A 15,270-nucleotide genomic window follows, 5' to 3' on the forward strand; every position below is an offset into this window, starting at 1 on the left:
GTCTAATCAGAAATATTAAAGTCAATTCTAAATAGATCCCCGGCAACGGCGCCAAAAAGTTTATCACTAGTTTCTTAGCAACAAATATTGCAACTAACACGATGCAATTGTAGCAAATAATTAGTAACCGAGTATCGTATCCACAGGGACTATTATAACGAATCACTCTAAGTAATCCTAATTAAACTCTAGTAATGTTCAGGCAAACGAAAGTAGGAAGGTTTAATTAACACTAAACTCAAATAGTAGTAAATAAAAGCACGTAGAAGAATCAACTATAAAAGACAACTGATCCTAAGGTAGTAAATTCATTAACTAAATCTATGCAATAAATCTATTAATCCTATGTACCAATTTAATCCAACCCTGATGAGAGATCACAAAACTATTCACAAGCTTCTCTAACGAACACCTATGAAAGTAGATTAATTTACCCCCCTTCACATTCAAGACTCCAAGGAATAAATTAACTCCCAAGCGTACACAAAGAATAGCTCCCTATAGTTTCACCTATCCCATTCAAGTGTCAAGGCTACTACTATAACATGCATTCCTGAATCGGCTGAACAATTATCGCATTCAAGATTCAAACTGAACAGCTAGACATGTAAATTATTGGCCAAATAATTCACAAGAAATTAAGCACCAGGAATCATGAATCACAAGTTGGAAGGCACAAAGGTATTAACAAATAAATCACATAAATTCAATCAACTATTTACAAACCCTAGAATCAGCTAAAGGAAACTAGCCAGACATAGCAAAATAAAACTTAAACATAATTAAAAAGAACGCAATTGTAAAAACTGAATTGTATAAAAACCGAATGAAAAAACTGAAGTAGCGACTTGAATCTTCAATCTTGATCCAAGCCTTGAAAACTAGAAAGCTATAAAATTCTAATGCTATAAAACTAAAAATATGAATGCTAAGGTTCTGGGGTTCCTTTAATAGGTCAAAGGAAGGCATATTTATAATAAGCTTCAGATTTCCTTCGGATCACCATGAAAGTTGCCATGCAAAGTAAAATTCTAATGGTAATAGAATCGTGTGAATTAAGGCAACTCTCCAGCTAGATGCGCACTCTGAAGAAAATACTCCCACTCTTGCCAATTTCGCAGCTCTCGCCAGAGGAACGGCTGTCTCAGGAAACGGGCCGCGTCAGAGAAATGATGATTTCTCTGCTATCGCCAGAGGAATGGTATCGCCAGAGGAATGGGTGATATCTCTGGTACTTCGTCAGCGGAATGGCGACTCCTCTGGAATTGAGGACTTGACTTCTCTGGCAGCGGAGACTCGATCCCGCTGCGCTGGACTCCGCTCTGATGCTTTCTCCACTCTGATGTTGGCGCTTCTTGGCAGAGGAATAGGTGATTCCTCTACTCTGGCTTTTGACTTCGCTGATCTGGGCTTTGATTTCTCTGGCGCTGGCGCTGGCGCTTTGATTACGCTGATTCCAGAGGAATGGTGATTCCTCTGCTCTGAAGACCAAAACACCTAAAAATCGTGAAAATCATCCAAAATTGCATTCTTCCATCTCGAAAGCCTAAATCTCCTGCAAAGCATAAAATACACCATAAACGCACCAATTTCCAGAAGATTAACTTAAGATATGCACAAACAAACCCCTTAAAAATCGTGTAAATTAAGCATAAATCAGGGACGAAAGCAGACTGACTCTCATGGATAATACTAGGAAGGATAGACTTCAACCTATTTGTGATAACTTTAGAGATAAGCTTATAAACCACATTGCAAAGGCTGATAGGACGGAAATCAACAGGAGCAGAACACTTCTTTTTCTTAGGAATTAAGCAAATAAAAGTGGAGTTAATGGCCGCAGGAGAGGCCCCATTGTTAAGAATACTAAGGACCAAAGGAATGACATCATGCTTGGCCGAAGCCCAACAAGAGGTATAAAAAATAACAGGCATACCGTCCGGCCCAGGGGCTTTGAGAGGGGCCATTTGTTTGAGCGCTTGAGTAACCTCTTCCTGAGTGTAAGGGTCGGTAAGAGAGTTGTTCATGTCATCCGTGACCACAGGAGTAATGGAGCTGAGAATATCTTCAGAATTCTGGGTAGCTCCAGCCGTGAAAAGCGTACTAACAAAGGATCTGAAAATCTCATCCATTTCCTTGGGATTGCGAGTAATAGAGCCATCAGCACGCTTAATCTCCTTTATAAAGTTCCTACGTTTCCTGCCCTCAGCAACTTTATGAAAGAAACCTGTATTCCGATCCCCCTCCGCCAACCAATCGGCTCGCGATCTCTGTTTCCACATGATTTCTTCTTGCTGAAGAAGACCATCGAGCTCAATTTCAACACTTCATTGCCGCTCCTTAGTAAAAGGATCCCGATGATAGTTTTGGAGGGCCGCTAGTTCCTCACGCAACTTCTCACATTTTTTCCGGACCTGCCCGAAAACACTCCTTTCCCAGATTTTCAGTTTGTGACCCATAGCCGCCATTTTCTTATTAAAATCATCTGCTATATTAGTGTTGCTCCCCGAATCCCACAGCTGTTGACAAAGCTCCTTACATCTCCCATCTTTCAACCACATGGCCTCAAAACGGAAGGGCTTTGGTCTGGGTTGTATGTTTTCCACCTCTTTGGAAAGGGTTAACAAAATAGGACAATGATCGCTGGACTTTCTCAACAAATGAATCACTTCGAATCCGGGAAAGAAATCCATCCACGCATCATTACCGAAAACCCGATCAAGCCGCTCCATGATGTTATCCGCTCCTGACTGATTGTTTGTCCAAGTATAAGGCTCCCCTGAGTATCCCAGATCGGTAATTTCACAAAAAGCAGCTACCTCCCTAAAAGCCGAAATTCTGCTGTCCACCTTGGCGTTGCCTCCTCGGTTTTCAAAATGATACATTGTTTCGTTGAAGTCCCCACCACAAACCCATTTATCAGCCACTTGAGAATGTAGAGACCGCAAGAGATCCCAAGTCTTATGATGATCTGATGTATTACTCCATCTATATATACCAGCAAAATCCCACGGAGGATTACCATTTTCATTAATCTCTGCCAAGATATGATGTGGCGAAGAAGACTTCACGTGAACATCAACATTTTCCGACCATAAGAGACATAAACCTCCTCTTCTCCCAACAGCCAAGTGATCACACTCTACCACAAACGAATTTTCCAAACCCACAGAAACTAAAATAGAATTCCATTCTTCCATAAAAAGCTTGGTTTCCATAAGGAAAACCAAGTCGGGTCTCTTTTGTTTGACAAGCCAAACAAGTTGCCGAATTGTCGATTGGTTCTCAAGCCCTCGACAATTCCACAGTAAACAATTCATTGTGCCCGGCGGGATTGCTCCTTGTGCCCAGACCTATTGAATTGGGACGAATGGAGCATAAAATTAATTTACAAGTTTATAGTCTTATCACATTCGGGTCATTATCATATTAATTTGATAAATATACAATGATTTTAGTTATGTTAATATCGGATTCATGTCGTGTTCATATAACGGATTGTGTATTATTATTATTATTATTATTATTATTATTATTATTATTATTATTATTATTATTATTATTATTATTATTATTATTATTATTATTATTATTATTATTATTATTATTATTATTATTATTATTGTATTGTCACCATAACGATTTGACATGCACGAATGTTCGTCAGCCATATATAATAACCCCTCCTCATACCCAAAAGACATTACAATTAACTATGAAATGAAATTGAATTTCGTTACCAAAAATAGCTTGTCGTCGGCTTCACAAACTAGTTCTTTTTATTCTGGCTGATTGTTAAAGTTGTATTTGTCGATTATGTTAAGAACATTTTGGCCGAGTCCGCGAGCTCCTCTTTCTACCATATTAAAAGATAGCTATCAACAAATATAAATTTTCTTTTAAATCACAATGAGATTCTAATTAATATTTTTTCTTAAAAAAGATTCTATAAACTTCCCTGTCATTATGAAATTTAACGTCTTGTTTTATATACGCAATTTGAAATTGTCTATACAGTATACGTGTATGTACACCAACTCTCGTGGTAAGGATATTTATGACTTGATAACAACATTAAATTATCAATATTCATATATATAAAAGAAGAATCGATATAATTCTTTTTTCTCCTAAATTAATCCTGTCCATATGGAAATCATTTAAGTAGGATTAAAACTTGTGTATGTACAGGTCGCATTCATTCTAATAAAATTCTAATTACTATTAATTCTAATTACAAATTAGTGAACCGTGCACAGAAGTGTGCCTTGAGAAAATGACTTAAGGAATTCACCTAATACAATACTCCATTCATCCCAAAAAAGAATCTTATAAGTTGACGACATAAGTTTTAATAAAAACGTGATTGAGTTGTGTGAGTGCAAAAAACGTTTTACCTAAAGGGCAATATTAATAATGATAATTAAGTATATTGTGAGTGAAAAAATGAATCCAACATATGATAGAATGAATAATAAGTTGATATATTGAAAATAATATATACTGTGTTGTAGACAATTAAATTTGTCGTCGAATTAAATCGTGCCACGTGTAAATTCATGAATTAAATATTCAATTATATTTTCTATTTTATTAAATGGGATTTTATTCCTAATTTAAATAGATATATAATTAATATTTAACATAAATAAATTAATGGGCTTATGGACACCTAAAGCCCTAAAGCCCATGCACGAAGGCCCAAAGCCCATAAAGCCCACGAAGCCCATCTCTAAAATCTATAAATAGAGGTGTTGGGGTGCTCATTATCACAACTCGAAGGAGTGGAAGATCGAAGAGCACAAAGAATTCTCTCTAGTATCACAAGTAGAAGAGGCGGAGAATTGGAGAGCTCAAGTATTCTTTCAAGTATTCAAGTATCTTGAAGAATTCTATCTAACGTTCAAGTCTCCTTCAAATCTTCAATCGTTTGAGTATTCAAATCTTCAAGTATCCTTCGAATCTTCAAGTATTTGAGCATTCAAATCTTCAAGTATCCTTCAAAATCTTCAAGTATTCAAGGATCTTCAAATCTTCGAGTATTTCTTCAAATGTTCAAGTATTCCTGCGAATCTTTGAAGTGATCTTCAAGAATCCAAAGAAATCAAGTTCAAAAGCTTCAAGGCATTCTTACAAATTCTAAGAATGTTCTCAAATCAAATCAAGTTCAACGTTCAATCCAAAATCATGACTTGAGTCCCTTGGATTGGCGTCATCAAATCAAGTATTTCAAGAACCTTCGAACTTGTTCAAGAATCAAATAGAAGAAAAGAATCAGAGGATTAACTAGAGATTGCAACCCGCATAAATCTATCTTCAAATCTATCAAATTATTTTTGTAACGCATTTTGTATTTTATCAAATTGAAATACAAAAATTTGTGTTTACAAATTTTGGCACGCCCAGTGGGACATCTCTACCTCTCATCTCTACTCTTCACCAAAAATCTTGAACAATGTCCATTCAACCAAATGCAACTGCTCCAGCTTCATCTAAAGGTTCTTCGGAAAGCATCGGTGTGATCACGCGAAGCAAAGCAAAATTGATGCAAGAGGTGTCAAAGTCGACCTCCCGTCTTCCATCTATCCATGAAGAAGATGACAACTTTGAGAGAAGTTTCACATTCCCCACTGAAAATTATCAACTCCATGCAAGTGTATGATGACAAACACTTCCACCATGGAGGAACAACTCTTGAACTTGACAAAGATGGTTGAATCTCTAACCAAGCACATCCAAGAGCAAGATGCCCAGATTGCAAAGCTTAAAGGAGAAAAATGAGATTCAAGCCACGCCAACAACGATAGGGAAGGCGAAGAAAGCGAAGAAGATGGAGAGAATAACGATGAAGAAATCTCCAAAGACAAATCAAAGAGTGATGGAAAAAGGCCTTCAGGAAAAGACATTCTCTTCTCGTCTGGTGGCCTCATTCCCATTGACCAACTCAAAGAGTTCATTGAAGCAACAATGAAGAATAACTCCGATGGAAGCTCCAAGTCATCGTTAACTTACTCCAAGCCATATACTCGGCGAATTGACAGTATGAGGATGCCTCTTGGCTATCAACCACCAAAATTTCAACAGTTTGATGGCAAAGGAAATCCAAGACAACATGTGGCTCATTTCATTGAAACATGCAACAACGCTGGTACTTATGGAGATCATTTGGTCAAACAGTTTGTTCGCTCATTGAAAGGTAATGCCTTTGATTGGTACACCGACTTAGAATCAAACTCAATTGATAGTTGGGAACAACTGGAGCATGAGTTCCTCAACCGCTTCTATAGCACTAGAAGAACTGTCAGCATGGTGGAGCTCACAAGTTCACGTCAATTCAAAGAAGAGCCAGTCATTGACTACATCAACCGATGGAGAAACCTTTGTCTCAACTGCAAGGACCGATTGTCTGAATCATCTGCCATCGAAATGTGTATTCAAGGGATGCATTGGGGCTTGCAATACATCTTGCGAGGAATCCAGCCAAGAACATTCGAAGAACTAGCCACTAGAGCTCATGATATGGAGTTGAGCATGATGGCAAGCGGGATCGAAGAACCACCCATCCGAGAACCTCGCAAATTCATGCCAGAATTCAAGAAAGGAAGCAAACCATCCGATGAAACACCAAAGAGAGAATCCATGGCGATTAAGGCAACTTCGGTGAAATTCTTAAAGAGAGAAGCTGGACAAGAAGGCAACCAGAACACTTCACGAGACAATCAGAACTCTTCCCGAGACGTGGGGCAAAGAAGACCTACCTTGAAAGAAATGCAACAAAAACAATATCCATTCTTAGACTCTGATGTTTCAGGAATTTTTGATGACCTGATCAAAGAAAAGCTTATCGAGTTGCCAGAAATGAAGCGACCAAATGAAGCAGGGAGGACAGACGATCCAAGTTACTGCAAATACCATCGTCTGGTTGGGCACCCCATACATGATTGCTTCATCTTCAAAGACAGGGTCATGCGGTTAGCTCGAGAAGGGAAAATATCTCTTGAAGAAGATGATACTGCTGTAAATATGGTCTCCACCGACTTGAATGACATAATAGAAGGTATTGGAGCTCTGTATGATACATCCAATCAAGTAGATGAAGAACCCGAGCTAAATACGGATGAAGACGATGATGCATTGGCAATCACATTCTCCAATGAAGACTTGCAGCTTGGATCTGAACCTCATAACAAGCCATTGTTCGTGAGTTGTTATACACAGGAGCAGAAGGTCAATCGAATTCTCATCGATGGAGGCTCGGCGGTCAATATTTTGCCACTAAGGACTTTGAAGCAATTGGGAATTCAAGTAGATGAGCTGTCAAACAGTCGATTGATGATCCAAGGTTTCAATCATGAAGGGCAAAGAGCTCTTGGAACTATAAGGTTGCGATTGCTGATGCAGGACATGGATTCGACAGCGTTGCTTCATGTTATCGATGCCAAGACATCCTATAATATGCTTCTGGGTCGACCATGGCTTCATGAAAATGGTGTTGTTCCTTCTACATTGCACCAATGCTTCAAGTACTATCAAAATGGTGCCATAAGAAAAGTGGTTGGTGATCAAAAGCCGTTTACGGAAGCAGAATCACATTTTGCTGATGCTAAGTTCTATTTGGAAAGAACCAAAGTCTCAATGGTGAAAGATGATACATCACATGACGAGTTGAGATCTTGCCAGGAGAAAAAGAAAGAAGAATCTTTTCTGAAGATGGAAGGATTCACCATGCCTTTAACGAAGATTGATGCCAAGAAGCCAATTCACCAACCATTTGAAGGGTTTGTCCGACCAAAGCAAAGTAGCATCACAGAGCATGAAGATCTCTCAAACAAAGAACTCTCAAAGCACTTTGGTCCGAAGGCATATAGACTCCTCGTGAATGCTGGATACAATCCTCAAGAAAGCTCTATGTCAAGGTCTCATTTGGAAAAGACTGATAACGCAGGCCAAAACTCCAAAGCAGGTTTGGGATATACAGTGCAAAGCCCCATTCGAATTGCCATCAAGAGAGCCACTGCTAACTATGCTAGCACCAAGCAAATCCTGGAATCTTCAAGCAATCGGAGAACCCAAAGGGTTTCTATTTTCAATAGGATGGGTAGAAGAGAAGCTCAACGAGTATCTGTCTTTAAAAGACTTGGCAAAGGCAAACTATGGAAACGAAGCAAGACAAAAGGGAGTGATGAACTGCACATAACAGAGAAATGGAGAAGTTTGATCCCTCCTCGAATGAAAAGATACACCACTTTGATTATGTCGTGTGGGAAAAAAATGAAAGCTCAAATGAAGACCACCATCTTCACACGAGATGCCATAGATCAAGAAGATAGAGAAAGTGTGGCTTCCTCTTACTACACTACTAATAGTGCTAGTAATCCAGTTCCTCTTCCTCATACTACTCAAAGTCAAGTGCATCGTGAAATTGCAAGTCTCTTTAGAAGTGGCGTTATCACAACAAGCGTTGCAGAGAATATAGCCTTCATACGCCAGAGAAATGAAAGCATAAAGACGTGTTTTGATTGCAAAGATCCTCGCCGAAAAGACGAAGACGTTGTCACAGCAAACCATATCACCTCCTGCGAGAAAATGGTCGTTGGAGAAGAGAATTCGCACTTGAGCCCCGAAGAACTGGAAACTCTGGATGAAGAGAGACTAGAAGTCCAGCAAAAATTGGAATACTATCAAGCTCTTCCTTCAAGATCCTTCAACAAAGCAGTGCGAGCGCCCTCTTTTCAAATTGGAGACATGGCCCTCGCTGCAAGGAGGCCAATTGTTATCACTCTCAACGGAAAGTTCTTGAAGTACTACTATCCTTGAAGGGTGGTAGAAGTTGAAGCATGTATATATGTATATAGTTCCAAAAAAAAAATAAATATAGAAAAGCCAAAAAAAAATGGAAAGCATAAAAAGCCAAAAAAAAATAGAAAAGCAGAAAAGCCAAAAATGAGTCAGATGAAGAAAAGCAACAAAATTGAGTGTATGAAGACAGCTCCTTGACGCACGAGCCTAAACTGCATGTTACTCCTGGCCCGCATGAGTATAAACTGTGCACGGCACCCAATCTCAAACACTTGTTGATCCTATGAACTACGTTTTGACTTGATCCCTTTCAAAAGGGTACGTAGGCAGCTTAGATAATTTCTAAGTTCAGTCATAAGTTGTGTTTGACTCTTTTCAATTTATATCATCAAGTTATGATTTAAGTTGATTATGTGAAGCCGAATATGTCTCAAATTGGGAAGAAAATCAAGCCATCAAAAGAAGCACAAGCATTTGGAGAAGATGTCAAAATATCCATCACAAACCAAATAAGAATCATCAAGAGAGAAATGATAGAAACTGCGGTTTGCACCAATACTAAGCAAATGGGTCTTGATCCTCCAAAGTTCTCTGAGCAGAGATCAAAAGTGACTCTGAAGTCTTCAAAATTCCGCAGCATTTCCTCATCAACATGTGCAACTTTATGTTTGTCAAAATCTCTTTTGAATTCTGGGATTGCACCTCGGACAATATGAAAGGAGACACTATCTTGCTTGAAGGACAACGTCATCTCTGTCTTCCACCTCTCTATCATAGCAAGCACTTCCTTGATCAAAGCAATTCGGACGATGGCTTCATTCTCCTTGGCTTAAGCATCAAGAAGAAAATACTCAATCTTCTCGAGCCGTTGTGCAGAATTCTCCCAACTACGTGAGATGCCAAACATAACAACAACCTCACTCTAACCAGATTCAAACAATCCCAGGCCTGAGCGCACCCAAGACCTGTCAAAGAATTGAGTTATCTGGCATTGAGGTCGGCTATGCATCGACAAATTCACTTCTCTCCAAGCTAAAGTTGAATGCGCTCGTGGAGTTGAAACACATGTTCGCCAAACATAATAGAACACCATTGAGTCATCTAGCCTGCTCGAATGCGCGCAAAGAGAAAATGTAACCAGCAATCTTCAAAGGTTGGACTCACAATGGCCCAGACCCGAGCGCACCCGAAATCTGATTAAAAGCCAATTGAGCCACCTGAAGTGCAAAGTAAACATCACTCAAATAAAGTCTTAGATGGGCTGCTGCCAGATTTTTGGATGAACTCTCTGAGGATGGTCTTTAATCGGGCTGATGGAGATGTCAAGACTGAAAGAAATAATGACAATAGACTCCGAACTTTGCAAATACTCAAAGCATCTCGTTTGGGGCAAAATCTTCCATGAAGTTGGTTAATTCGCCAATCTTGTACATAATATTCCGAACTTTGCAAATACTCAAAGCATCTCGTTTGGGGCAAAATTGTCACAGCCCGCAATCCCTAAGGATGGTTTAACCGGGGTTATGACTCGGGAAGGGGATTAAGAAGCGGGGAAAGAAAGGGGCATTTACTTAACAATCAAACATTTTACGAAAAGAGACATTTATTATATAACACTAGGATCATAACTGATCACTTGGGCAAATACAAGACGTTTGTTCGGGAAGGCCCGTCGAAGTGGATTACCCAACAAAAGAGTATCATACTTAAAATAAAACATTAGCATAATCAGAGTATCTTGCAGCGGAAATACGTGTGAGTTATACATATGAAGATGTATACTCAAGGTTACATTATTGTTCTATGTCAAAAGGTACATTATTATTTTATGTCAAAAGGTACATTATTATTTTATGTCAAAAGGTACATCCGCTCAACTCCACTCCATTCCATCACCCGCTCAACCTGCACATTAGGGAAAACAACATGCAGGGCTGAGTAATAATACTCAGTGAACATATGCCGGAAACATAACATTTTATATCATTTATTGTACTGCCAACAGTAACACACAGGGTTTTACTTGAAGGACCTGTGCTTACTAAACATTTTCTTTCATTTCATAAAGTTGGATGGCCATCCCATTTTCGGTCTATATGATCCATATCTGTTCCTTTTACACGCCGGGAAGGAGGCCTCCTTCCACGGACGCTAAGACCGGTCGCAAGCGACACACAGTCTCCATGAGTGTACACGTTAACCCTTACTAGCAAACCTTCGTCTAGCGTAGGGTCCGAATTCGATTTCCTTTATAGTTGGCGAACCAACACAGATAGAATACATATATAAAACATAAATATTTTTGGCAGACAATCATTCATAAACATTTCATTTCCTTTCATAAGAACCATTCATCATTTAATCATTTCCATAAACATTTCATTTCATAAAAACCATTCACCATTTGAAATAATACAGTCATATCATGTCATTCATTTCATTTCGTATAAGAGGCCTGTATGCAGGGGATCTCTATATACGTGTTTTAAGAAAGCCCACCTTATTCGTTCCCACTAGGGGCGTAGAGTTACCTCCTTCTTTAGCTTTCACTTCCCGTCTGGACCTTTATTGACGAAGAGTCGATAAGTTCGAGAAGAAAGTCGTGTAAGAAAGGAAGATAGGTCTCTAAACTAAACTATCTCCTTTAATGATTTTAGGGTTCTAGCATCCATATTAATCTTGTCTCGTTCAAAACCTTAAACTCAAAACATCTATCACATAACTAACATTTAGGTTCGAAACCGTTTATTTGAACATCATCATGCGCATCAATCATAACTCGTTCTACTCACGCCATCAAGTTAAATATTCCGTCATTTAAAAATAAATCATAGGATATCACATAGACAAATTATATCATCATAGATCATGCTTTCTCATATTTAAAATCATTTAATCATTTTCAAATAATCCATATTAATAAGTCATTTGAAAAGAATTAATTTAAATAAGAGTTTAACTCAAAATATTTTCTTTTAAAATCCATTTATAAATACTTGAAATAAAGAACTCCATTTAAATAATTAATTTAAAGGTCAATATATAATTAAATTAATCAAGCTCAATTTAAATTAATAATTAAGAGCTCAAATAATTTAAATAGATATAAGCCCAAATTAATTAGATAAATTAAGTCTATCATGTTTTTCTTTGAATAAGGCCCAAACAATTAAATTAAAGAAGCCCAAATCCTATAAATAAAAGAAGCCCATCAGATTTTTATTTAAAAGGGCCGAGCCCAACAGATATTGAAGCCCAAACATTTAAAATCTAAGCCCATCAATTAATTAAATAAGGGCCCAAACACTTAATAAAATCGGCCCAAGTCTCGGCCCAACAATTAATAAATTCGGCCCAATTCTTAACCTAAATATACACACACAATTACACACTCAAACACACACATTCAGCCTCACCCTCTCATCTCTCTCTCTCTCGGACTCCCTCTGTCCGCCTGCCGTTCAACGCGGCCGCCACCGCCGCCGCCGCCGCCGGCGAGCGGCGCGGCTGCTGCCTCTCGCTCCTCCCCTGAACTCTCGTCCTCTCTCACCCTCTCGCCTCTATCTATCTATCTGCCGTACACAGGACGCACGCCGCTGTCAAAGCGGTGCGCCGCCGCCGGTGCCTCCGTCGTCCTCGCGGCAGATCCGCTACCGCGTCAAGACCACGGCCACCGCCTTTCCTCCCCTCCCTCTATCTCTCTCTCTCTCCCGTCTCAATTCTTTCCCTGGAAACAGACGCACGGACACAGCCCCTGATGTGCCGCCGCCTCCTTTCCTTCGCCGGTGGGCTCACGGCCAGGAGCCGTCGATCGCCGACAGCCAGGTAAACCCTAACTTCTTTCATTTTCCCCTTCTTTCCTTTTTAGATTAAAACTGAAAACTCCTCTCTCTCTCTTTTGATTTGGCTGAATCGGAGCAACGGCGACGTCACGGCTGTCACGTTACCGCCGCCGCCGCCGACGACGAGCCACCATGGCTCCGCCGCTGACCGCCGTCTGAAAACAGGTAACTCTAATTTCCTTTCTCTCCTTTTCTTTTTCCTTCCCTCATCCTTTCCCTTTTCTAAATTAAAATCTGAAAACTTATCTCCCTTCCCCCTCTTTGGCAGATCGGAAGCCACCGCGGCTCCGTCGCCGTCCGTTGACCGCCGGCAACGACGAGTCACCAAGGCTGCCGCCTCCCTCTGATCTCGACTCACACACACAAGGCAGGGTCAGCCCCCCCCTTCAAAGGTTTCAAGCCTCAAATTCAGTCGAACACTTAGCACATAGGATTTGAGCAAAAATCAAATACTGTAAATTTCAGTTCATACGTTAATACATGTAAATTTTTCTTTTGGATCATTCTCGTTTGGTGGTTCTCTGATATATTGGATAAAAGGGGAATACCTTGAATAGGTGTGGTGGAAGATATTTATTTCTGCAGATTTTGTTTATCACTAAGATTAGAAACGTCAGTTGTGAAAAAAATAAATTGAAAGAGATGAATATCCTCATTCTATTACCTTAACTTGCTGTGTGAAATTGAGACTGCAGAATTTAGAAATGGTGAAGTGTTGAGGTTTGGGTGAAGAATGGTGTAGGTTATAAAAGAAAAATGGGGTGGCTTGGATGGATGAGGATCGTGGACTTCTTCAGCTGACAAGTATGAACACTTCAGCTAGCTTTGTATGACTGAAGAATTTCTTCAGCATGCGTAGTAAATTCTTCAGCATGCTTAGGATTATTCAATTTTAATCATTAAAATATCTAAGAGATTAATATATTAATTATATGGTTCCAAACTCATTTAAATACATTAAGACATATAAGCCTAATTCTTATTGAAGCATAAAATCCATTTGAGCTTGCTTCTAACATAAATTAAATTACTCATGGGCTTAAGTAAACAATCGATAAAAGATTCATATTTAACACTTCAGTGTTAAATTCTCCACAATAAATTAATGGACTTAAAATATATTTTGAGTGCATCATCTAAAAAAAATAAATCATCACATATATAAATTATCAAATTCATATAAGTTCGTATTTTATTAATGGATGCTGAACCCTAATTACCATAATCAATCCTTAAATCAGTAATTAAAAGTATATAATCCTTAATAAAAAGTCGGGTCATTACATACTATCCCCCTTAAAAGAAATTTCGTCCCGAAATTTGTACCTCAGAAAATAACTCTGAGTACTTCACTTTCCTGTTAGACCGTAGTCTATTTTTTTTTTTGACCATGATATATTCATAGGTCCCTTACTATCGGTATCGACTTAGTCCTTAGTACCTGAACTTCCCGATCTAAGATAGATTCGGATCTTCCTTCGTAACTCAAATATTGACTAATAACAATGTTGTTCTCATGGATCATATGCTTTGAATCGTAAACATACTTCCTTATTCGCGGCACATGGGATACATTACGCATATTCTCAAAGCTTAGCGCTAACGCCAAACAGTAAGTTATTGGGCTCATCCTTTCTACAATCTCGTATGAGCCTATAAAACGGGGTTTAGGTTTACTCTTCACATTGAGTCCAATGATTTCTCTTGATGGAGAAACTTTTATGGAAATTATCTCTCCACTTTCACATCATAGGTCAATTCGTCATTTGTCAACATATGACTCTGTCAATCATGGCCCTCTTTTATTCACTATCAAATTTTGACGGATGATTTCAATCGTCTAGCCATTTCATCCCAACAAAGTGGTGATCTATATTTCCTCACGTATAACGCCTCATTTGCTAACCTATTGATAGTCGATTGATAACTGGTATTATATGTCTCACAAAGAGTGGCAAAAACATGTTCTCAGCTTTCACCCCGGTTTAGCTCGGTCGTCTTCAACATACCTTATTAGTAATTTCTATGTCGTTTAAGCGGAACTATAATGACTAATATCTCTAAAGCATTCTTAAGGCAACTTAAACAGTTTGTAAGGAGACCAACCATTTCGAGCATGTAGGCAGTCAGCCTAAAACGCCGTTATAAACTTTTATTCATTCATCGATGGAATCTCGAGTCATGTGGGCATTCACTGCCCCCCCTTTCGTGACAACCTTTGCTTAAGTCTGAAGGGTTCGAAAAATCCATCTCAACAAAGAAATCCATTGGTTCGTTAAGGGCTCGGTTTGTCCCAAACACGACATTAAGCTTGACTTTATGAGCTCGAAGACTCAAAGTAACAATATGATATGTTGTAAAACCTTCACTTGCTAGCATGCAAGACATATTTCAACAAATGAGGTTACATCTCGTTTTATTCCTCCTAACTAGATTTTTTTTTTTTTTTGATCTTAATACATCTTAGTACTTCTTGGTGATAGTATAAGAGTGTCGTGGCTTTATCTTATTCTTAAGTTCATTGTTATGGAGATGCATATCTTCCCTTCAAAGAAGATAGCATTATTTGATTCCTCGTGGTAATTCTTGAAACTTCTTATCCTTATTCTTACTCTTAACTTCTCATCAT

At 38.8% G+C, this 15,270-nt stretch overlaps 1 protein-coding gene and 2 long non-coding RNA genes across 3 annotated transcripts; 1 reads left to right on the plus strand and 2 right to left on the minus strand.

Annotated features, from left to right (window-relative positions):
* Positions 1–2,327: 2,327 nt before the first annotated feature.
* On the minus strand, positions 2,328–3,320 carry LOC130990594 (uncharacterized). Its single transcript, XM_057914817.1, has one exon. It carries the CDS (start codon positions 3,318–3,320, stop codon positions 2,328–2,330), a length of 993 nt encoding a protein of 330 aa, XP_057770800.1.
* Positions 3,321–10,638: 7,318 nt separating this feature from the next.
* On the minus strand, positions 10,639–13,672 carry LOC130990279 (uncharacterized). The gene is made up of 4 exons (XR_009090899.1): positions 13,306–13,672; positions 13,190–13,220; positions 11,299–11,362; positions 10,639–10,704 (listed from the first exon to the last, which is right to left on the minus strand). It is a non-coding gene; the product is annotated as an uncharacterized LOC130990279 (long non-coding RNA).
* LOC130990275 (uncharacterized) lies at positions 11,788–13,239 on the plus strand. Its single transcript, XR_009090892.1, has 2 exons — positions 11,788–12,806; positions 12,910–13,239. It is a non-coding gene; the product is annotated as an uncharacterized LOC130990275 (long non-coding RNA).
* Positions 13,673–15,270: the final 1,598 nt, after the last annotated feature.

Source organism: Salvia miltiorrhiza, chromosome 6, assembly GCF_028751815.1.
Source record: "Salvia miltiorrhiza cultivar Shanhuang (shh) chromosome 6, IMPLAD_Smil_shh, whole genome shotgun sequence".
Taxonomy (NCBI): domain Eukaryota; kingdom Viridiplantae; phylum Streptophyta; class Magnoliopsida; order Lamiales; family Lamiaceae; genus Salvia; species Salvia miltiorrhiza.

What these genes read in the sequence shown, in the direction of transcription:
- LOC130990594 (XM_057914817.1), bottom strand. Translation starts at nt 3,320, where the DNA reads ATGAATTGTTTACTGTGGAATTGTCGAGGGCTTGAGAACCAATCGACA.